This window comes from Giraffa tippelskirchi, chromosome 4 (genome assembly GCF_054371585.1).
Source record: "Giraffa tippelskirchi isolate mGirTip1 chromosome 4, T2T-mGirTip1v1.2.pri, whole genome shotgun sequence".
In the NCBI taxonomy this organism is placed as follows: Eukaryota; Metazoa; Chordata; class Mammalia; order Artiodactyla; family Giraffidae; genus Giraffa; species Giraffa tippelskirchi.
Window position 1 is genome coordinate 142,992,529 of NC_137278.1, and position 24,590 is coordinate 143,017,118.

The 24,590-nt window shown below is 37.5% G+C and overlaps 1 protein-coding gene across 4 annotated transcripts in view; it reads left to right on the forward strand.

The window, feature by feature from the left end:
• Positions 1-24,590, forward strand: part of PTPRR (protein tyrosine phosphatase receptor type R) — a 268,297-nt gene that overhangs the window by 220,784 nt on the left and 22,923 nt on the right. For all 4 annotated transcript variants that reach the window (XM_081589650.1, XM_081589651.1, XM_081589653.1 and 1 more), the window contains 4 exons: positions 4,570-4,649; positions 5,085-5,222; positions 18,640-18,750; positions 20,070-20,227. In XM_081589650.1, coding sequence (XP_081445776.1) covers positions 4,570-4,649; positions 5,085-5,222; positions 18,640-18,750; positions 20,070-20,227 — 487 coding nt within the window. The remainder of the gene's footprint in view (positions 1-4,569; positions 4,650-5,084; positions 5,223-18,639; positions 18,751-20,069; positions 20,228-24,590) is intronic.

Consider the following 24,590-nt stretch of genomic DNA (forward strand, 5'->3'; position numbering starts at 1 on the left):
GGACTAGAGAAGATACATGTAAATGAGTAATTATGTCCAATGTAAGAGTTCATGGGGTTGCAAAGGACATGACTTAGCAACTAAACAACAACAACAACAGCCAGAATAGAAATGTTGCTCGAGTGCTGTAGGAGGACAGAGTAATTAATTCTGTCTAGAAAGGCAAAAATACTTTGGAGAGGAAGCAATATTGTCAATCACTAAACAAACTGATGTAGTTGGGATCTTGATAAAACCCATAAACATCTCAGGGCAATAACTCTGGAAAGATGGAGCCACAGAAGTTTGTTTCAAAGTATTAACATTGAAATAGTAGAGTCTTCATAATTCAGTTCATTATTTCATTCATAAACCTCCAAATTCTCCATATTTATGCTAATAGAGCAAGAATTACTATTAATAGTGTTCATGGGCTTCCCCTTCTGTTGGAGTTGGAAACACATTATAATAGTTACTTCACAGTAACATATTTTTAACTGGTCTTTATAGTTAAACCTGTTTACCTAAGATACAGCTTTTGTTGAAAGATATTTTGTAACTATAACTGGCTGAAGGGAATCAAAGTGCTGTGTGTTACATCTGGTATCTCTCTCTCTCTCAGGCTTTTTCATCTCAAATTTACCAAACGCAAGTAAGTAGGGCATAAACATGCATTGCAATTATTATACTCAACCACCTAATCTCAGAAGGATTTGGAAATTATTAGGACTATTTTAAAGTTCAGCCTTCTCTGTTTCCTGCCCAGATGCTATCAGACAACTGCTTCATAGCCCTGTGTCAGCTTTTCCATTCCCAGAACTGGGTGGGTCACTTGAACCAGGGCACCTGTGCTGACAAATGATGTTGCAAATGACGGATTTTCTTTTGAAAATGTCTGTAGCCTGAATACCCCACCCAACCCCCTGTCATGCAAGATATAATCTAGTAAATATAGCATGGACAAGTCACATCATTGGTTGGAAAATCATCAGAAAAGATGGGAATGAATATGAAAATCTGCTGTTTATGGTTTATTTTAGACTGTATGATGGGATAAGTTTGAAACATTGCATAAAATAATTTTTAAATGAATAAGCTTTTAAATATTATAATTGTTTTTATTTTTTACCTACAATAAACTCTTAAGTTTAAAAGCTTCCAGCTTGTGCATATTGGTGAGACTGTATAATTTGGAGGATGTTTTGCAGCAGAAATATAGATGGCCAAGAACTAATTAAATCGTAGCTTTCTTTTTTTCTATGTACTATGTCAGCTTGGCTCTGAACATTCTTAAGTGGCAGATTAAAGTGCTTATGTCAAATTTATATCAAATTATTTTATAATATAAACAAATATTAGTGATGAGAATATCTTTATGTCTTAAATGCAAGAGCAATGGGAAAAAACTGATATCAGTGTGAAATTATTATAACAAAGAATTTTTATGTACATTTCTTCCATGCAGTTTATTTATACAACTATAAAACAATATAAATCAAATTTTAAAATCCTAGTTACTCTGGTCATCACTTTTTATTTAAAAATATAAAGTCTAGCAATGTTTCCTACTTACATTATGTTTTCTGTTTTATTATATTATGTGCTTAGAACAGAGTAGATGTGCAAATCAGTGAACCACTCATTAAGGCAACAAGTTGTATGACTCAAGCAGAATATTGGAGTTAGACTTGATTTCCTATCCTGGCGAAAATATTTACAAGTTATGGCAGGCTACTTCATCTTTCTGTGCCAGCCTTTCTTTGCCCTTAAAAATAGTAATAGTCATACTACCCTATAAAGCTGTTGAAAGAATTACATAATCATATGTGAAAAATGGCTTGGAAAGTTCCAACAAATAGTAAACCCTTAGCAAATGTTAGTTTCTCCTTTCTTTATCTTCCTAGTGAATTCATCATCAATCCCAGGAACAATTCCAGAAAATAAGAACACTAACTATGGGAACATTTACAGTTTCAGAAACAGAGTACTGAAGAGCCCTGTTTTCACGTAAAAACCATCACTGCACTGGCAAAATCACCACTGTCCACAAAAGCTCCCTACAATGAGGGAAACGTTCTCTATCTCCCATGTGTGCTGAGTGCTCAGTCACTTCAGTCATCTGACTCTTTTGTGGCTCTATGGACTGTAGCCTGCGAGGCTCCTCTGTCCGTGGGATTCTCCAGGCAAGAATACTGGAGTGGGTTGCCATTTCCTTCTCCAGGGGATCCTCCTGACCCAGGGATCGAATCTGTCTCTTAGGTCTCCTGCACTGGCAGGTGGGTTCTTTACCACTAGCGCCACCTGGGAAGCCCATATCTCCCATGAGATAGTCATTAGCTGCATGTGGCAATAAGCACTTGAAGTAAAGTGAGTGCACCCAAGGAACTGACTTTTTTTTTAAAAGAAAGCAGCTTATTTTTATTTTTTTAATATTTATTTATTTTATTTGACTGTGCTGCGTCTTAGTTGCGGCACGTGGGATCTTGGGTTGCGACACGTGAGCTCTTTAGTTGCGGTATGTGGGATCTAGTTCCCTGATCAAGGATAGAACCTGGGCAGCCTGAGTTGGGAGCATGGAGTCTTAGCCACTGGAGCACCAGGGAAGTCCCAAGGAACTGACTTTTAAATTTTGCCTTGTTTTAATTAATTTAAATTTACCTACATGTGGCTAATGGCTACCATATTGGACAAAGCAGGCCTAGATTCTTCTCTCTCTTCCACAACAAATTTGAAGATGATTCCCAATCACCTTGAAGGTGTGACCAGTCCCTGCCCTTCCTTCCATTTCGCACTTCTCCTGACTTCATCTGTGAGAACTATCCTATTCCTCTCATCTCTGCCTTTGTCCATCACTAGTAGTGATACGCTTTTTCCTTATCTAATAGCTTCCTCTCTGACTTCACACCTTAAACACATTTATTCCTGAAGAGGAAATCTTCAGACCCGTATGTTGTTGTTCAGTTGCTGTCGTGTCCAACTCTTTGCAACCCCAAGGACTGCAGCACGCCAGGCGCCTCTGTCGTCTGTCTCCTTGAGTTTGCTCAAATTCATGTGCACTGAGTTAGCCCAGTATAACCTTTGACAAACTCTGATATGATTCTAATCAAAATATCAGGATACAGGTATCATTTTGTCTATTAAATAGAAGACTTAAGATTTCCAGAGGTATTTTAAAGAGATGGAGAAGAGGGCAGACTTTCATGTGTTCTGTACACCAGACCTATGTGTGTGTAATACTTTGTATTGAGGAAAAAAGAAACAAGAAGGAAAGAAGAAAGAAGAGATGGAAGGAGGGAGGAAGGAAAAGGATGTAAGGAAGAAGGGAAGGGGAAAAAAATGAAAGGAAGAAAGCAAAAGAAATAAAAAGAGAAGAGCAGGAGAGAGAAGCAAATGTGATCAGTGTCCAACGTAATATTCAATTCATGCACTGCATGAATAAAATTATAACAGTAAAGATGAAACAATACATGATGACAATAATGACAAAATTTTGTTTTTTAATACTTGGCTTTTTATTAGACTAAACTAGCTTTAAAATGGCCTCAATTCATTTTCATTTTCTCCTACTCCATCATATATTGTATTCTTGGGTTTTTTTTAAGTATTTCAAAATCTCCAAATATTTGGAAATACTATAAATTACCAATTTTCAACATAAATTTAGTTTAGCTTGAAAAGGTACCTGCTTCTAAGCAATTTGGGGGTTGAGTTCCGAGTAAATCATATACATCATAGGCATTATAAAAACTGAAGGAAGTGGGCCTCTTTTCAAGTGTGAGTGGTTTAGGCCATTTGTGGAAACTTTTAATAATCAGTGGATACTGAAAAGAAATGGAAGTTTTCTCATCCCTTTTGCTATGAAATGAGAAAAATCTAGAAGAAAAGCATTATTTTAACTCTTTCTAATTGAAATTAATTCTGATATTAAACCCACTCTGAGCCACATATCAAGTAGAAATCACAAAAGATATAAAAGTTAATTAAAGACAGCCTTTGTTCTCAAGGGGCTCATCGCAATCCATTGAGGGCAAGCAAGAATTGAAGCACTTAAAATACAAGATGTTAAACACTAAAATAAAATTCAAGCAGCCTGAGCAAAAAAGGGAATGCCTAATTCTGCTGGGAAGACAAGGGAGGGCTTCAGGAAAGAAGTATCTCTTGAACTGAGCCCTGAAGAATAAGGACGACTTGCCCATGCAGAGATGGCAGGGAAACAATATATGCAAAAGCATAGAATCTGCAAGAATGTGGAGTATTGAGGAGATTGCCCTCAGCCCTTGTGACTAGAGTATGTACACACAGAAAAGTGATGATAGATACATGCGTGCTCAGTCATGTCTGACTCTTTGTAACCCTATGGACTCTACCCTGCCAGGCTCCTCTGTCCATGGGATTATCCAGGCAAGAATACTGGAGTGGGTTGCCCTTCCCTTCTCCAGGGGATCTTCCTGACCCAAGGGTGGAACCTAGGTCTCCTGCATTGCAGGTAGATTCTTTACCATCTGAGCCACCAGGGAAGCCCCACTGACATTCTAAGAAACTAAAAAGAGTAAATCTGGTTAACCTATTCTTTCTTGTTTTCTTCATTAGATCCCCTCAGTAGAGTATGTTTAAGACCAAAAAATGTAACTGACTCTTTGAGCACTTACATCAATGCTAATTATATTAGGGTAAGTAAATAAACCTAAATTTCTTTCTGATAAGCATGTTGATTTACTATCTGGAATTGTTGGGGTTCCCCACCCCCACCCCTGCCCTCAGAATAGATTAATTTTGATTTAACTTGGTTACTAGCAAGTTTTGTTTTGCTCGCTTGGTCATAATCAATGTTGGTAGGTCTTCCTTTCCTGTGTGTCTGTGGCCACAGCACTCCCTCTGAGGTGCTCTGGGGAGGACTGCGCTTCTCAACCCTCAGTACCACGTGCTATGCTCGACTTGTTGAGAGAACAACCACAAGAATGGTGATGCTAGAATCAATGAAGCTTCGAAAGTCTGTGTAGCTTTTGGACCTGCAGAGTTGTTTCGTTTTGAAGATCTTTCACCTAAACTTTCAGTGCAAGGCATGGACTTCAAAGCCAGCATTTTTTCTTTTTTTCTCAAACTAGGGCTACAGTGGCAAAGAGAAAGCATTCATCGCCACACAGGGCCCCATGATCAACACCGTGAACGATTTCTGGCAGATGGTTTGGCAGGAGGACAGTCCCGTGATTGTTATGATCACAAAACTCAAGGAAAAAAATGAGGTATGACCTTTACCCAAGTACAGAACATTATATTTTTTCTGTTGCTCTAGAACAGAAATTGTTTAAGGAAAATTACCATATACTTCCTAACAAATTTAAGATGTTAAGACATTTAAAACCTAGGTCAGTTTATGCTCCCAAAAAATGGTAATTGGTGTCCTATGAATGATAGCTTTCTTTCAGTGAAATCAATGTGCTTGGCATACACGATTCACATTTGTACCTATATATCTATGTAAGGAAATGAGGGGCCCTGAAACATCACTCTGATTTATAACGAGAAATAAAAAATTGTTTATTTACATCATGAGCAATTTTTGAGCACCTACTAAGTGACAGATACTATTTTATTTACTTATTTATTTATGGCTGTGCTGGGTCTTCATTGCTGTGCAGGCTTTTCTCTGGCTGTGGAGAGTGGAGGCTACTCTCTAGTTGCGGTTTGCAGGCTTCTCACTGTGGTGGCTCTCTTGTGGTGGAGCATGGGCTCTAGGGTGCACAGGCGTCAGTAGTTGCAACTCATTGGCCCTAGAGCGCAGACTCAATAGTTGTGGTACACCAGCTTAGTTGCTTCACAGCAAGTGGGATCTCCCTGGACCAGGGATTGAACCCACATCTCCTACATTGGCAGGTGAGTTCTTTACCACTTAGCCACCAGGAAAGCCCCAGATGCTATTTTAGTTGCTGGCAGTTCATTAGTAAACAAACACAAAGATTCCTGCCCTTGGTAGATTTTAACTTTCTAGTGAGGGGGAGACAGACAAAAGCAAGAAGCAGAATTTCGTAAGAATATAGCATATTAGAAGGGATAAATGCCGTAGGAAAAAACAGTAGAGCAGGATAAGGGCACTGGGTGTCTGAGCTGTAGGGAGCAGTAGGAGAAGAGTAAGCTACAGTATTATACAGTGGGTGGGGATACACCTCACTGAGAAAGTGAAATTTGGAGAAAGATTTGAAGTTAACCAAACCAAACAACTTTCTCAATATTTTCATAAAATGAAATCCAAGAAAAAGACAAAATTAGATGCCACATCCATACTAGTAAACTTTTCTAAGGATCTACCTTATAGAATATGCTTTCTGTATTTTGCATCATAAAAATAAAACTGTGTAATTCCCAAAGAGTGCTATCCTGGGTACTGCCTACATTTCATGACATCTTATTGAGATAATTTACTGTCTGATTTTAGCCAGCATTTGTGTTTGTTTTCTGATCAAAATTACTACGCCCATGTCTCACCCTGACAATAAGAATTTAAGAAAATGAAAATTTCCCTTTTACTCCTTTGGTGAGTTGCAACCACTGACCGTAGTATAACCATGCTGCTAATGCAGAAAACTCAGGTCCACAAACAGCAACTTAAAGTTTTTTTAAAGTTTTGTTATTTTCTTCCATTTTTGCTACAATAGACAAAGAATCTTTTTCTGAAATTTATCCTGGGAAAAAAGTGTATTTTTGGCTAATAGATGAAGTTATATACTACATTAGCCGTATGCTTACTAAATAAATGCATTTCTATGAATCTTACATAAAAGCCTAAAGTGGCATAATAAAATAATCCCTAATATTCTCAGCTATTTCACCCAATATCAACTTGCCAACATAATAAGCCACTGACAAGTCCTGAACAGTTGTTTAATATTTGTGACAATTTACCTTCATGGCAGGAAAAAAATTCTTCAAGTTTTAAAGGTATATTCTCTGTGTATTTATAACCATGCATATATACATAGAACTTATGTAATATGGCAAGCTAGATAATCTGAAAAACCAGTCATACTGAGTGAAATATGATATGGCATGCATAGCAGAGCTTGGGGGAGAAAGTAAATTCTAGTAGTCAAAAACTGAATAAAATGCATAAAACCAGAGAATTGCAGGTTACTTGTGTTTTCTTGACCATATAAGAACTGGAGACAAAGCCTTGGGCTTGCAGGAGCCAGGACTTAGGACTGAGACCTTCCATGAAGTGAGCAGCTACAAGGGCTATACCTTCAGTGAAAGGTGAACCACAAAAATAAACCTGCCTACCAAAATACGACTATAATGGGAAATTAATCTATAAAGGTCTAGCCTTCTCATGGGATCAGTAATAAGGTACTCTTGAGTATTCAGAATTCAAAAACCAGGAAGCACCAAATGGTAAATAATTAATATAAAGTAGTAATTTTTTAATGTATATAAATCATTTATAAACTAGTTTATATTCATTTAATTAAAAAAATGAAAAGTAATACTGCATTGGCATGGCACTTTACAAAAACAAAGTCTTCAGCTATCTGCACAGCAAGCACTACACAGAATTTCAAAAGAGAAAACCCAGCAAATATAAGCTCCGAAGTCAAACTTCTGAGACACACATGTAAATAACCAACATAAGTAAAAAGCAGAAACAACAAATAGTAGAAATAGACCTATGAGAAATTGAAACAATAGAAACTATAAATATAGGCTTTTTTTATAATTAAACATACAAAATATAAAATTAAAAAACTTGACAAAAGAACAATTTACTATCAAAAAAGATGAGGAAGATTTAAAAACAAACCAAAGAGGCCTAGAAATAAATATTATACAGACATTAAAATGAAAAGCTGGACACAGTTGAATAAATAATTACTGGATTAAAAAGCAGAGCTAAGGAAATTACCTAGAAGAGCAAAATGACCAAAAATGCGAATAGAGTTTCAGAGCACAGTATTTAGATGTCCAATGTACATCTAATGGATATTTTAGAAGAAAAAGAAGAATATAAAAAAGAAGTAATATTTGAGGAAATAATGGCTAGATATTTTCCAAAACTGGGAAAGACTTGATCTCTCACAGTAAATCCTACACTGGATAAATAAAATAAATCCACAACTAGACACATCTGTGGAACTGAAAAACACTGCAGAGATTGTTTTAACAACCAGAATGACTAACAACTGGCTTCTCAATATTAACAGAAGCCAAAAATCAGTAGAATAATACCCAGAAAGGAATGAGAGGAAATCACAGACACCTTAGAACTCACACAAGATTTAGCAATGCTTCCTAGATCTGAATAGACTGAACTACTCCTGCCCACTTTGGTTGGAATTACCATTTTCTGAATAGATTGTCGTGATGTGTTTTCTCAAAGAACGTTCATCCGTTTATTAATTCTAGTTCTTTTATTAAAAATAAAATCATACAAAACTGACAGAGAAAAAGCCCTGTGATTTATGCAATTACATAAATATAAGGATGTAAATGTTTTGAAACAAATGTTTTTTCCACTGAAAACATTATTTGTTGCATAATTATTAAGGATTAATACTTGGAAAAGCATATATCCCACAAGGATTAGAGAATAGGTTTAGTAACTGTGTAAGATAAATTATAATTTTTGGTGTCCTGAGCATTTCATTCCTCAAATGTTATGTATATTTGTTTCCTTAGGCAAAAAGACAGAGATATGCCAATGGTGCTTTAACCTGTTCTTGAGTCAGGTTTCATCAGGACAGGACAGAAGAAGCCAAGATTGTTGGTTAGTGAGTAAGAATTCCCTAGAAGTTAAGTAGGATGTGACATATTTTAAAGGCGAACAGAGATAATATGAATACTTGGCGAATATGCCAAAGCCCTAACAGACAGTTATATTCTTCCCTTCTATCCCTAAGACCAAAGTTTGTCATTCTAAGAGAACTGCTGTATGAGATAAATATGTATTTCAAAGTGACACTGAGTTGGTTAACTGACAATGCTCAGACATCTCCATTCTGAATGTGAATGTGCAAAGAAATAGAGCCCATCTTGTTCTTTCCGTTTCAAGTGCATTAAACTGGAAGCTAACCTGTGGGCTTCCCAGGTGGCACCATTGGTAAAGAACCCACCTGCCAATGCAGGAGATAGACAGGGTTGGATTCCTGGGTCAGGAAGATTCCCTCAGTTGAGAAGATCCCTTGGAAAAGGAAATGGCAACCCACTCCAGTATTCTTGCCTGGAGAACCCCATGGACAGAGGAGCCTGGTGGGCTACAGTCCATAGGGTCACAAAGAGTCAGACACAACTGAAGCAACTTAGCATGCAAACCTGTTGGTACCATTCTCAGAATTCTTGTTCTCCATAGGAGAGTCAAGTAGATCTGTTGAAAGCCAGAATTTTTGAAAAAAATAATGGCCACATAAAGGATGACTGAGGTTTTTATTTTTCACTTTGGCTGCATAATTCAGAAATTGAAGAGGTATTATATTTTCTTACCATTTTTAGCCTCTTGCCTTTTTAAATGTCTGAGATATATCTTCTGGAAATATCAAAGTAAATATTGATACATTATGTTACACTTCTGTGTGCAATTTGCTACATGTATTTTCCCATGGCCAGTCATAATTCTAAATATTGCAATAAAGATTTTGACTTCTGTTATTATTGATTACTCATTAAATTAAAATTAAAATTCCTTTCCATCCAGATTCTGTAAAGATGTACAAAGAATACTATGGAAGACACTTTGATGTTTTACAAATCAAAATGATACTGAAAAGTCTGGCTCAAAAGAAATAGGCAGTAGACTTCACACTGCCAGGAAGATGCTGTTTACCAAAAATGTGCCAACTTTCAATTGTGTTAAGCGTCATTGTTTGAAATAGACAAAAATCATTTCCTTCAAAAATATGTGAGGGTGGAGTTATCTTTAGAAATTCCCAGGCTTTGTATTTTCATGAACCTTTCTACTTTCTAATAAATAAATAAAAGAATAAAAGAATAATTCCCAGGTCTTATTCAATAATCACAATATTCTCATAGTTACTTTATTAAATAAGAATAGACAAAAATTTTAAAATAGAGCTGACAAATCAGTTCTTATCTATGGTGAGAAAGGAGAAGCAATTTTTATTGCTGCTAAGTTTGATTTCTTCATTTAGGTAAATCTCAAGAAGGGAATTCCTCTTGAAAGAAATAAAACGTTGAAAACACAGTGTTCAAACTTTTAACATGAACTATTGCTTAACTAGAGAAGACACAGCAGCTAAAACCTGAAAAGCTAGAGTTAGATCAGTCTAAACAGGACAAGAAGCATTTCTATATTTCCAAAGTCCTCAGACTAGCTCAGACTTTCCTCTAGGAAAGAAGTGGCTATGAATGTTGGTCATATTATGTGTACGGTGGAAGATATTTTCCACCGATTGCCATTTGTTGAATGTATGTAGTAAGCACAGTTCATATGTTAATTCAGCTCATTTTCACTCTATCTCTACAAAGCAAGATTTACTATCCCTATGTTATGAATGAGAAATGAAGGTCAGAGATTAAATCATTTGCCTATAGTCTCAAAGCTAGTAAGTGATGGAGTACCAATTTTAGCCCAGGTTTGATTCCAAAGCTCATGTACTCATCATGCCCCAACATAATAAATGGGCTGAGGAAGGATGTAAAGTAAAGTGTTAGTTGCTCAGTCATGTCTGACTCATTGGGATTCCATGGACTGTAATCCACCAGGCTCCTCTGTCCATGGGACTCTCCAGGCAGGAATACTGGCGTGTGTTGCCATGCCCTTCTCCAGGGGACCTTCCCAACACAGGGATCAAATCCAGGTCTCCCACATTGCAGGCAGATACTTTACCATCTGAGCCACCTGGGAAGCCCATAAATAAGGATGCAAAACATTAAAAGACAAAGTACCCACGGTTGGCTTCAAGGAGGTAGACACCGAATTATCTTTCATGAAGTGAGGGCATTACTTGGTGATCTGGCCTAACAAAATACTTCTCTCAAATACTTAACACTGCCATATTCTCTTAATATTTACATCTTTCATCTGAGTTCAGCTATGTGACTTAAATACTTAAAAACCCCATTTTGCCCATTGTCCTATTCAGCACTTTGCAAGCGGTTTAATGTCAAAAAGCGAAATAAAGAAATCGTATTTTAAGTATTCCCCAATTTCATTCTCTTCCTTTCTCTAACTGATAAAATTATGGATAAGATTTATTTTAATTACATTTCTTTGTCCAAATAGCTCTTACGGTGCCTTACAGTTTTTCAGTAGTGACCTGCAGAGTAAGTAGATGCACAGGGAACATAAACCTGGCAAAGCAAGAGCACACAGAGGCAGACAAACCACCACAGAGCATGTTGAGCAGTTTGGTGTGGTTTGAGCATAGTAGGGAGTGAAGGGAGATGAGCCTGGAATGTTACATTTTGCTGAAGAATACAGATAATGAAAGAGGGTTCTGTATTCTTTGTATATTCTGCTTTTAACATTATGAGTGTTCTCCATATCATTAATAACTCATCAAAAACATGACTTTAAATGACTGCTAGAATTTCACTGTATGGATGCTAAAATGTATGTAATCATTTCCTTATTAATAGATACTTAAGTCATTTCTAATCTTTTTATCCACATCTTTCATTATTAGTTTATATTTTTAGATGTGAAATGACCTGACTAAATGATAAGAACTTTTGAAAAGATATATTCCCAATGTGTTTCCCAGAAATATATCTAACTGTATCATCATCTTTGGGCTTCCCTGTGGCTCAGGTGGTAAAGAATATGCCTGCAAGGAGGAGACCCAGGTTTGATCCCTGGATTGGGAAGATCCCTTGGAGAAGGGAATGGCAACCCACTGCAGTGTTATTGCTTGGAGAATCCCATGGATGGAGGAGCCTGGCGGGCTAAGTTCCATAAGGTCGTAAGGAGTCGGACACGACTAAAGTAACTAAAGTGGAGTCACTCAGTCGTGTCCGACTCTTTGCGACCCCATGGATCCTCCGTCCATGAAATTATCTAGGCAAGAATACTGGAGTGGGTTGCCATTTCCTTCTCCAGGGGATCTTCCCGACGCAGGGATTGAACCTGGGTCTCCCGCATTGAGGGCTTTACCGTCAGACCGCTTTACAGTCTGAGCCACCAGGGAAGCCTTAAACTGGAGTGACTAAGCAGTCCAGTATTTTTGCTTGGAGATTCCATGGACAGAGGAGCCTGGAGGGCTATAGTCCATGGAGTCGCAAAGAGTCGGACACGACTGAGTAACACTACACCACTACCATTACCTTTAGCATCTAGAATTCTCCAGCTAACCTTGATGACTTTCAGTACTTAGTTCTTCTTTATAAAATATCCAGTGGTGTGTTTGTATACATTCATTCAACAGATATTTATCAACTATCAACCATTAAGCACAAGTGTATGCACTTGCATTATATCTTTTTTTTTCTTTCCTTTTCTTTTCTTTTTTTTTTATGAAGCATTTTATTTTATTTTATTTTATTATTTTTATTGACAAAATAGTCAAAGATCCCTCCTTTCGTGGAGTTACAATCTAAAAGAGGAGACACAGTAAACAAGAAACAAAAATTTAAAATATTAGATTTAGGTACAGTGTTAGGTGTTATGAGGGGTAGAGAAAACATATGGTAGAGTAAGAGAGATGGAAGACAGTTTACACCAAGATCAGATCATTTTAAAATTTATATATGGCAGCCTATAAGAATCTTATGAATTTATAGAAGTTAAGTAATGACTTAAGTCAAATCACAGCTACTATAGATGACTTTATTTAATTAAATACATCCAAAACAGGTTTTCTTTTACAACATAAATATTAATCAAGTATATCCCATGTTAAGTTTCATTATGAAATCTGATGGGTATTCAGATGGAAATGACTGATTTGTAAGTAAATTATAGTTAAAAATAAAGTAGCTCTTTTTAAGCTGTACATTTAAAGAGAAAATAAATTTTCCTGATAAAACACTAGTAATTAAATGTTAATTATACTACATTATATTCTAAATTCATGAAATAAAAGTACATCTTCTCAACTATTTAAAATTAGCTAAAAAGATTAGAGTTTAAGTTAGATAATCTAGAAAGTTCATCAAATATACCTAGAAAGTCTAGAAACTGGGCTGTTTGATCTTCCAAATAACTAATGTTTATTGAACACTAACAGTGTGCTTAGAAATCAATATTTACAATAAGCTTATTTGTAAAACTCAATGAAAGAAGACACTAAGGTCCACGACAGTTAAGCAACCTGCCCAGGCTAAACAGCCAGCAACCTGACTCCCAACTCCTCCTTCTGACCTCTCTACATACCCTCCTCAAGTCTTCCTCCTAGTTAGGGTGGGAAGGGAGAAAGTTCTAGTCCAAGCAGTGATTGCGGCCAGAGAGCAGTATGTGGGATTGCTTACAGTCCTGGTTTAAAATCTCTAAGCATTCTAAGAAGGAAAGAGGAGAAGGATAAAGCATCTTGACTTAGTTTAAAGAAAAAGTGTCAAGTCTGGTTCATTCAAAGTAGTGGACAATTTGAAAGTGTGGATTGGAACTGTGATGGGGGAGTCAGGCTCAAGTTAGAGGTCAGTCTATGAAGTGTGGGGTGGACAAGAGGATTCACTCTTTGTACCAAGCATGAAAATAAATGACCAAAGTCCCACAGTCAGAGTGTCAACAAGGTCAGGGAAGGTCACGTTGAAGGAGAGTGGAGACCCATTGACTGGAATTCAGCTGTTCTGGAAGATCAGAATTAGATATTTGGTTTCTAGAGAAGCAGCCTGACCCAGCACTGCCCAGCAGCCTCAGCTCATTTCCTGAATGACCGGGGGCTGGACAGTTATGCTGCACAAGCAATTAAGAGTAGCCAGGAATTCTGAGGCTGACAGTTCCTAAGAAAAATTACTCACCTGTTCTTTCAAACATGCTTACATTCCAGATATAACTTGGCACCCTAATTTTTAATTCAGCTGTTCTCCATTCAATTGCTGTAACTTTCTTTATTTCTAACTATAGTTAGAAGCCCTCTTATTTGACACATATAATCCAAAAAAGTCAGAGTGGAGACTCAAACACAGCAAAAAGCTCTTTTATTTTGTCTTAAAACAGGTACATTTGTTCCTATTCAGATTTGTTCATTATTTTATTATGGGACAGTCTTTTATTATTTTTAACAGTGGTTCCAGGTCATGTAGTTTTTGTAATTACTGCCCTTTATATATCATTAAAATGTCCCGTTTCAGTTTCTTTAAAATGAGAGAACATAGAAAAGTTTATAAAACCATATGAATTCAGAATTCTGTCTATATTTCCAAACTTTGCCCTTTTAGAAGTCTCACCTCTACCTGATTTGCATGCAGTTTTCTTTACTGATACACTCCCCCCGCTCCAATGAAAACCTAATTAACTCACATAATTATTTCATGGAACAATTCTTTTTTTTCTTCTTACTGTCATGTTTCATGAATTTATATAAAGTTTCTTTAAATGAATGTAGCTGTCCTTAAGAGGTTTGGATACAAATACCACTTACTAACATACAGCTCAGCAGACAGTCACAGAAGTACTGGACTTAGTAAGAGAGTGGATGGAGAGCATTCAGTGTTCCATTGAGTATCAGCATATTTCACAGAGGGAAGGGAGAGCATTGGTTAATGGTATAGAAGAGTTGGTTATTGGCTCCAAGAGGATGTTCTCAGAGACCCCTACCAAAACACCTGAGCTTCAGTATTCTCAGCTGTAAAATTATAAAAAATAATAATAATAATAATATCTACTCTCTGTTCTACTTAACACAAATAATCATGGAAGGGATTCAATGATAATTTTGGTGAAGATGCTTTTAATATTAAATTGCTGCATCTATGTTAGTAATATTAGGTGGAATACTAAGAATTAGAGTAACTAAACCATAATAATTTTAGACAATCTGATACTTTCTCTTTCATGCAAATATAACCCAACTGCAACTAAGTATCTCTTTGTTTATTTAGAGCCACTTCCTATGTGATGATACAGTTTTAGCTCATAAAGCAAAAATCTCTTTGATTTTAAATGCATAGAATTTAAAAAGAAAGTAACTTAAAAATAGATTTTCTTTTCAGACAGCTAATGTACTAGCTAGACTTGCTTCTTCTTTATACACAAATAACCCCAATGTGGTGAGAGTGAGAGGGATGGTCAAATAAAAAAAATAGATTATAAAAACATGGGTTTCCATTGCTTTGCACTGCATTCTACTTTTGCTGTAAGCCACTGATGATGAAAAATTGGTTGATGTCCAGGATCTTTACAGTCAAGGTTCACTAATTACTTGTTTGTACAAGAGACCCATAACCTTCTGGAAACCTCTTTGTCCTCCAAATTATGAATTCTTGGAATTAATACATAATTTTACTGAAAGAATCGGCCCAGCTAACAGAATAGTGATGATTTGGGGTTATATTCTGCTACATAGCATGCTATTTCGAGTTACCCACAATTAGTGTGATTTCACAATATTATCTTTAAGAGAGCACTTTCCTTCCTTGCATTTTCCTTTTTCATATCATTGTTAACACCACAATGAAGAAACCCTGAAAAGCTGCTCACAAAAATAATTCAAATGTGAACTGATGCCCTTAGAAACAACCACATTTGCAGCTCTCGCTCACCTCATATTCAAAAGCACCCACACTTATCTGGTCTCTTTTTCTACATCCTCCTTAAAGAGGGGGAAAATGTATTCAGTGTGTAAAAATAAGCTATTGTATCTCAGAAAGGAGATGGGATGCTAATTAAGGGTTGTTTGAATGAACAAGTCACATTACATTGTCTACTGGGAGCCGGCTGCCAATTGCATTTTTGGTAAAGAGTCAAGAAAAACATTCGAGAGGGCCCCGGCAAGCTCAGGAGAGAAGCAAGCAGTGCTTCCATTTATCAAGTAGGTGCACAAGCCTGGATTGTATTGTTAAGAGTCAGGGTGCAAGCTGAGAGCTGCTGCCTGGCAGTTTTTCTTACCAGTTTCAAGAGCCACCTTCTCATTGAGGGGCCTGCTACTCAGGCCCGATCCTGGACAATGGGGCACATATGCCTGACTGCTGGGCCACTGAATGCCTCTTTCTTTGTTCAATACCTTTTGCAAGATTCTTTGTCACTCTTCTTGGATTCATCCAGGAGGCATGGGTTTTAAGTCACACAATAGCTCAAGTCTTGCAGCGAAATAATTGATGCTCCATTGAAAGCAACCAGGCAATTTGGTTAGTATGATTATCTTTAACAAATCGGGGAAATTTCAGACATTTGGCAATTTGTAAACGAGGAGGGAAATAAATTGCTTTATTTTTTAAAGATTGCTATTTTTTTAAAAAAAATTTATTGAAATATAGTTAATTTACAGTGCTGTGTTAGTTTCAGGTATACAGTAAGGTGATTCAGTTATACAGATATATGTATGATTCTTTTTTAGATTCTTTTCCATTAGAGGGTATTACAAGATTTTGAGTATAATTCCCTGTGCTGAAGGTTTCTCTTTTTTTAAATGTTAATGTTATATTAGCCAGACTAAGCCTGATAGCCTGATTGCTTGATAGTCTTGGGGGTGGAATGGCATGGAAATAGAGGTGAAAATTATTTACTTTGTTTGGAAAAGGACCAGAATGTAGAGGAGGCAAATGTGTTTTTATTGTAGTGGATGAAAAACAGTGATTCCACTAGATGAAGTGACTTCCTTGTGGCTCTGTCACATAGAGCATTTGGTACTTAGCATGATAGAGCCCCAGAGATGTGTTTCTGATATGTTACATGTCTTTTCCTTTAGTTCTGTAATTCTGTAATTTTCTTGCTGTTGCTCTTTTAAATCTATAAGAATTTAATTATTTTGAAGTATGGTCATATGCCTTTGACATAGACATAAAGAAACAAGTGTCCTGAGCAATCAAAGATCCCTACCGAAGGCAATAAGTAAAAGAATTCCTTTATCAATATGCTTGTGTGTTTGAAAGAAAATGATGAATTCTATTTAAACAATATTTCTAAAATTAAATTACTTCCCTGGGCACTGAAGATAAAGCATTAGCTTTCACACTTTTATTCTTAGACATTAAAATATGTGGTAAAAAAGTAGTAGTTCTTTTGTGGGTGTTTAAAAGGCAAAAGAATAAATAATATGAATTTATATATATGTTTGAAACTCATTTTGTAGTTTTTTAAATAATGTGACAATGTCATAAAAATAATATAATATTTGATGCATGATCTAATGCATATTTAAGTAATGATCTAATCACTTTAGATCAAAAACCCATCCCATAATCCAGTAGTGGTAAAATATAATAACAATAATAATAATATCAAGTTTTGAATGCTTACTGTATGCCTGGCTTTGTTCTAAGTGCTTTCCATGTATTAAATCTTGAGGAAACTGAGGCCAGAGAGAGTTTATGTTTCTTATTTATGGACTCACAGATAAATGGTAGCACTAAAATTTGGTCCGAGGCTCTTTGACTCCAAAGCTTGCATCTTAACCATCGTATTATGTTTTCTTGCTTGCAATATAATTGTTATTACTGCTATTAAACCCTTCAAAGAAGATCCTTCATAAAAATTTTAAAAATAATTTTGCTACACATTTATTTCAACGGATCCCATAGGTGAAAAGGCAATTGGTCCTGGAAAATACAGTACCACAGATATATTAATGGCCATTATGTCTACTTTACATACAGGGGAGACTGCATTCTGTGGCATCTAACACATTACAGATACTCTTACTAGAGACTTTAGTTTGATGAAGGAGGAAATGTGTGAAAAAGTGAAAGTGTTAATCATTCAGTTGTGTCCCACTCATTGCGACCCCATGGACTGTAGCCCGCCAGGCTTCTCTGTCCATGGAATTCTCCAGGTAAGAATACTGGAGTGGGTAGCCAGTCCCTTCTTCAGGGGGTCTTCTCAATCCAGGGATTGAACCCTTGTCTTCTGCACTGCAGGCAGATTCTTTACCATCTGAGCCACCAGGGAAGCCCCAAGGAAATGTGACTTGCCTCAGTCATAGTGGGAGAACATTTTTTTTTCACCTTGTTCATCGAATGATAAACTCTAATATTTGGATCTTAATTTCCTAATTCTTAATTCAGTTCTGAATTAGCCCTTAATTTCTCTGTGGGGATTTGAGAAATTTTGCGTTAATTATTTTTTTGTATAGGATTAACAGCAGTAGTGTTGGTTTAAAAAAATACTTGATTGACGTATAATTTATACTATACATACTGTGGGCTTCCCAGGTGGCACTAGTGGTAAAAAAAAAAAAAAAAACCTTCCTGCCAATGAAGGAGACACAAGAAACGTGGGTTCTATCCCTGGATCAGGAAGATCCCCTGGAGGAGGAAATGGCAACCCACTTCAGTATTCTTGCCTGGAAAATCCCATGGACAGAGAAGCCTAGTGGGTAACAGTCCATAGGGCTGCAAAGAGTTGAACATAAATGAGCACCACATGCATACATATATACTATAAAGTTTACCCATTTAAAATGTATAGTTCAGTGGTTTTAGCTCATTTACAGAATGTTTAAAATTGATACTTGATTTATTTTAATTAACTAAATAGAAACTTTTGAGAGGCTTGAATGAAAAATGCCCCAAGGCCAATGAAAACTGTTAATATATGCCATGTTCTTCTTTCCCCTCCTCCAGAAATGTGTGCTTTATTGGCCAGAAAAGAGAGGAATATATGGAAAAGTTGAGGTTCTGGTTATCAGTGTAAATGAATGCGATAACTATACTGTTCGAAACCTTGTCTTAAAGGTAAGAATATGGAGCTGTAGCTGTCTACAAAGTGGAAGGTGTTAGAGGATTGCATTTTTATTTTGAACTTTTTTGTCCTACGAACTGCAAATTTCATTTAAACAAGTTAAATGATGTCAAGATCAAGCAGAAATTATAATCACTCCCTTATGCATTTTGTTGTCAGCTACTATTACTCTGTGGAATAATTAATTTAAGTAGACATTAAAGAAATCCAGTAGGTAGGGTGCTGTGGTCTTCTAATTTGCATACATATAACACCTCTGATTTAACCTTTTGAACACCTTTAACTAAAGGACTAAAGGCTTGTGCTGGAGATGTTACCATGATTTCTTTTTTTAATGTCACTTCGTCTCAGCAGATTTAAGTAAGGCCTGGAAACTGTGAAAGGGAAAATCTGCACTCGTGGGTGGTTGTGGGAGGCAAGAAAAGCCTGAAGTGTTGTTGAGATCTTCCAAAACTTGGAGTTACAGTCATTTATAGGGACTTTCCCAGACCAGATTATGTCATAGAAAATTTATCTTATTTAAATTTTGGGCAGCTAATGCTGAGGGATGTTGCCATGGTATTGTTGGTATTGTTTTTACTTCTAGAGAGCAATCATCCCAAAGATTCCAGTTCCATCTAGAACCTCACTGCTGGGACAGAATCATCACAAAGAAGAAAGTAGATAGAGCTGCACTGATGGGTTTTAAAGGGAAATTCGTGATAGGAAGGCACTTAGAGAAACCTGTTCTTCAACACGTATTCTCTAGTGCCTAGTCTACGCCAGGCCCCAACTTGGTTTTGAGATGATATGCGTGGACCCTCCTTTGTCACTCCTTTACTACAGGGATTCCTCACTGCTGTTAAAAACTGGTATTTAGGGTGAGTGTAGAATCATTAGAGTGACTGAATATAAAATTAAGCATTCTTATGCTGGTCAATATGTTTATAATAACCTGTCAGGAGCATTCAAAGAACAGGAAACACACTATATCCCAATTCTTTCTTGACCATTTATTCATCTACCATTATGTTCATGATCATGAATTACAAACATATCTAGCATTTTTTTGTTTTCTATATTAAATATATATCATATATATATATATTTCTCATTTAATTGAAGCAAGACTGTCAGATTTTGACATCAGCATATATACAGTAAATTTTTCTCAGGTTGAAAGAATATTCTTCAAAAGTCTCCTAGATTTTATTACCACCTAGAAGTGAGGAGCAAGCAAGATGGCAGTGATAGAAAGCATTTAGTATTGTGGTTTGGATGACTTTTAGTTCCACAAGTAAATGAAGCGTTTGGTGGCTATTTCTATTTTCAGCAAGGAAGTCACACCCAATGTGTGAAACATTACTGGTACACCTCATGGCCCGATCACAAGACTCCAGACAGTGCTCAGCCCCTTCTGCAGCTCATGCTGGATGTGGAAGAAGACAGACTTGCCTCCGCGGGCCGAGGGCCTGTGGTGGTCCACTGCAGGTAAGGGACGAGCTGTCCTTTCTGCCTCAGCAACGGTCTATTCTTTGTAAATTCATACAGCAGGTGGAGGTTGGGTTTGACTTCCTGGTTCTGAGTTTGCTAGTAAATTGAATGGATATTGAAACTAATTAGCCTCCCCCTTGATTCTTGACCACAATGATACTTGTCAGAAATGAAGTGCCATTATTAGCGTATTTTTAGCAGTTGTACAGTGGAGAAAATTTCTCTTACGAATCACTCAGGGAACAGGAGATCTTATTCATTCATCTACCTTGAAATGTAGGTGGATTCTTTTAGTCTCATCAGTCTCATGCGTGCTAGGAAGGACATACGATTTCTTAATTATCAACAGCTTTTTTCTTGTTTTGAGATGCCCCTGAACTTTACTCGGATTGTATCTTGATAACATTTGTTATTATTATGCCGAATTTGTTGAAAACCAGTCGACTGTTCTAAAAGTTACCTCATGAAAAACAGAAGGAAATAAGTTTATAAAATGGTAAATGGCAAGTGGTAATTCACCAACAGGCAAACAAAGTGCTGTTACCAGAATATGGGGTCCTGGAGGTTGGGCTGACAAGAGGCACCAATGTTTAGGGGTTCCCTTGACTCATGTCCAGTTTAAAGGTCTTATCCTTTAACTTATACCTTTTCCCCCTGTTTTCCTGTTAGTGTGCCCAAAGCAAAGTATAAATTTTCAAGTTATTTATATAACTGGTCATTTATTCTCCATACTTTCTCAAAACAATTTGTATTACTTCATTGATCCCCTTACGTCTTGTAAGATAGATTTTGGTGATATTTTTAATAAACAAAGTATATTGCTTTAAATTATGATTTTAGCCTTCTTCTGAACCTTTGGAGTTTAATTAAGAGTAAAATCTACTGTATGTCTATTTGCCCAACGTGTCATTATATAGTTTCTAACATTAGACCTTATCCTAAACTTAACTTGGGTCTGAAGACAAATATCTAACTGACCACACTTTAGAGCTGGAACCGTCCCCCACCCAAAATCATAAAACAGTCAGGATATCTAAAATGAACTAACCATTTCCCCTCTAAAACCAACTCCCCTTCTGATTGCTATTTCTAAGAATGAGACCGTCTTTTTTCCAGCCACTCAACATCAAATGTTGACAGTTATCTTTGGCCCTTTTCTCAATTCCAGCCTCAGTATCTAATCAGTCACCAGATTGGCTTTCCCTTCAAAGCTTCTCCCATAATCATCACTTCCTGCCCAACCACCCAAGTTCAGGCCCTTATGACCTCATCCATGTATTTTAGAAGTCAGCTAATTGCACATACACACCCCACTTCCCCATGCTCCACCCCCACTACAGTCTATTCTGTGCACTTCTCTTGGATGATGTGCCTAAAACCCTCTTTCATCGCATGGAGTCTCTGCTCAAAGCTTCACACAGGCTTCCCATTGCCTAGAGCAAAATTTCTTAACCTTGGATTTGTGGGTTGGCCAGTGAACTTGAAATGACTTGAACAGATTTGAGTACATTAAGTAAAGTGAATTTTCTGCAGAGTAAAAACTCATTGTTTTTAACATATTCTCAAAAAAAAAAAAAAAAGAGTACCATTCTTTTAGAGGATGAAGTCCAAAGTTCTTAGCTTTCCATTATCCTTTATAGACCCCACTGTACTTTCCCAGCCTTCTTTCCCACTATTCATCTAATGTAAATTTCTCTTTCTAGCCAAACTAGTCTACTCATTGTCACACATCTTATGTTCTGTTCTGCTGCAAATTTTTCCCTATACCAGTCTCATCTATGGAACATTCTCTCACACTGATGATAACCAAAATGCATGCCGTTCGCAGGGTACAGTTTAAGTACTATCTCTTTATTGACACAAACTCTTTATTGACACCTGCACTAAAAGGGATGCATTGCTCCTCTGAATTCCTCTGCACTCGTATTCAACAGGGAACAACTGCCAAGTCCAAGAAATAAGTGCTATTTGAGTGCTGCTGTTGTTCAGTCGCTAAGTTGTGTCCAACTCTTTGTGACCCCGTAGACTGTAGCCCACCAGGCTCCTCTGTCATGAGATTTCCCAGGCAAGAACACTGGAGTGGGTTGCCATTTCCTTCTCCAGGCCATCTCCCCAACCTGGGAATCAAACCCACATCTCCTGCATTGGCAGGAGGATTCGTTATCACTGAGTCATCAGGGAAGCCCATATTTGAGTGCTGAAAGGAGAGCTATTCACTCGAACTGTTGCAGGAAGGGGGACCCCTCCCAGGGCCCGAAACTGGGCTCTTGTCTAACACTCGGAAATGAATTGTCTGAGGAGACACATGTGCTGACAAAGCAAGAGATTTTATTGGGAAAGGGCACCCGGGTGGAGAGCAGGAGGGTAAGGGAACCCAGGAGAACAGCTCTGCTACATGGCTTGCAATCTCGGGTTTTATGGTGATGGGATTAGTTTCTGGATTGTCCTTAGCAAATCATTCTGACTCAGAGTCCTTCCTGGTGGTGCACGCCTTGTTCAGCCAAGATGGATGCCAGAGAGAAGCATTCTGGGAGATGGTCGGACATGTGGTGTCTCCTTTTGACCTTTCCCAAACTCTTCCAGTTGGTGATGGCTTATTAGTTTCATGTTCCTTAGCAGGACCTCCTGTTGTAAAACAACTCATGCAAATGGTTACTATGGTGCCTGGCCAGGGTGGGCGGATTCAATCAGTGTGCTTCCCGTAACAAAACTGTGAGATTTGAAGAAAGTTTCTAAAAGTTGGAATAATGCTGAACAGGATCTTGAAAAAAGGACCAATGTTTGTGGTTTTAAAAGGTGGTAGGGTGGGCATTTCTGACTGGAGAAATATCATTAACTCAAAAAGGAAAATTAAAAAATAAAAGGTTTTTTTGCAAAGATTCAAATGAAAACAATGACACCAAGGTACAAAGTCAACAGCAGAAAGACGAACAGCTTGAAAGTTCGTCCAGTCGTATTACGTAAGGCCTGAATACCATGGAAGCGCGCTTAGACATTGTACTGTGACCCTCTGCAGTGTTTGCTGGTGCTTGTGCATGTTCAGTCATGTCCAGCTCATTGTGACCCTTTGGGCTATAGCCCACCAGACTCCCCTGTCCATGGACTTTTCCAGGCAAGAATACTGGAGTGGATTGCCATTTCCTGCTCCAGATGATCTTCCTGACCCAGGGATCGAAACTGTGTCTACTGCATCACCTGCATTAGCAGGTGGATTCTTTACCACCGAGCCATCTGGGAAGCCCCTACGGTTTTTGACTAGCGAGTAATATAATCAGGTTCCTATTTCAGAAAGATGAACCTAGCAACTGTGTATATCATGAATTAGCCCAGGAAGAGTCTTGAGACTTGGAAACCATGATGAGATCATCGTTAATCATGAAGTAAGATTTCAAAAACGTGAGCACAGTTTATAGAAAGAAAAGCATGGATCCCAAAAGCTCAGTGGAGGTGGAAAACATAAGAATTGGTAACAGACTGGATGTGGGAAGTGAGAGAGGGGGAGATGTTGAAGATGGCTCCAAGATTTCTAGGCTGGAAAACTTGTGGCTGCTTGGTAATGCCATTGAGGAAAAAGATAATTAATTCTGTTTTAGATACATTGAATTTAGAGACACTGAACTGCTGCAAGTGTAAAATAGCAACAGCAGAAGTGCCAGCTAGGAGGTGGAATGCTAATCTAGAGTTTAGGAGGAACTTGGGGAACTTAAGTGTAGATTTGGGAGAAATTTACATAAAGATGGTTGAAATTGCTGAAAGAGAGAAAGAGACAGACAGAGAAAGTTTGTAAAGTTGACAACTTGCCATCTAAAGAGATTCATGAGTAAACCTTCCATGACAGGTAATATTTCTGTTCAGCTGTTACCTTGATTAAGAAAAAAAAAAAGACTTGGAAATATGTGCCTTTAGCCACATCCTCTCTCCTAAGCTGAACTGAATCTTCAGCTATTCACTAACATCTTTCACATCAGTATGTGTATGTGCTAGTTGCTCAGTCTTTTCCAACTCTTTGTGACCCCATGGACTATAGCTCACCAGCCTCCTCTGTGGAATTCACCAGGCAAGAATACTGGTGTGGGTTACCATTCTCTTTTCCAGGGGATCTTCCTGACCCAGGGATCGAACCCGGATCTCCCTCATTGCAGGAGGATTCTTTACCATCTGAGGCACCAGGGAAGCCCCAGCCACATTATTATATCCAGGACCAAAGCCCCCACTCTCTTCCTCAAATCAGACCTCATTCCAGAACTCCCACTGCATCTCAGTGACACTGCCATTCTTCCAGTCCTCCGGGCGAGTCACCTTTGACTTTTTGCTTTTCTCACTGTTCAGCTCCACTCCTCCATGCTCACTTTTGTGTTGT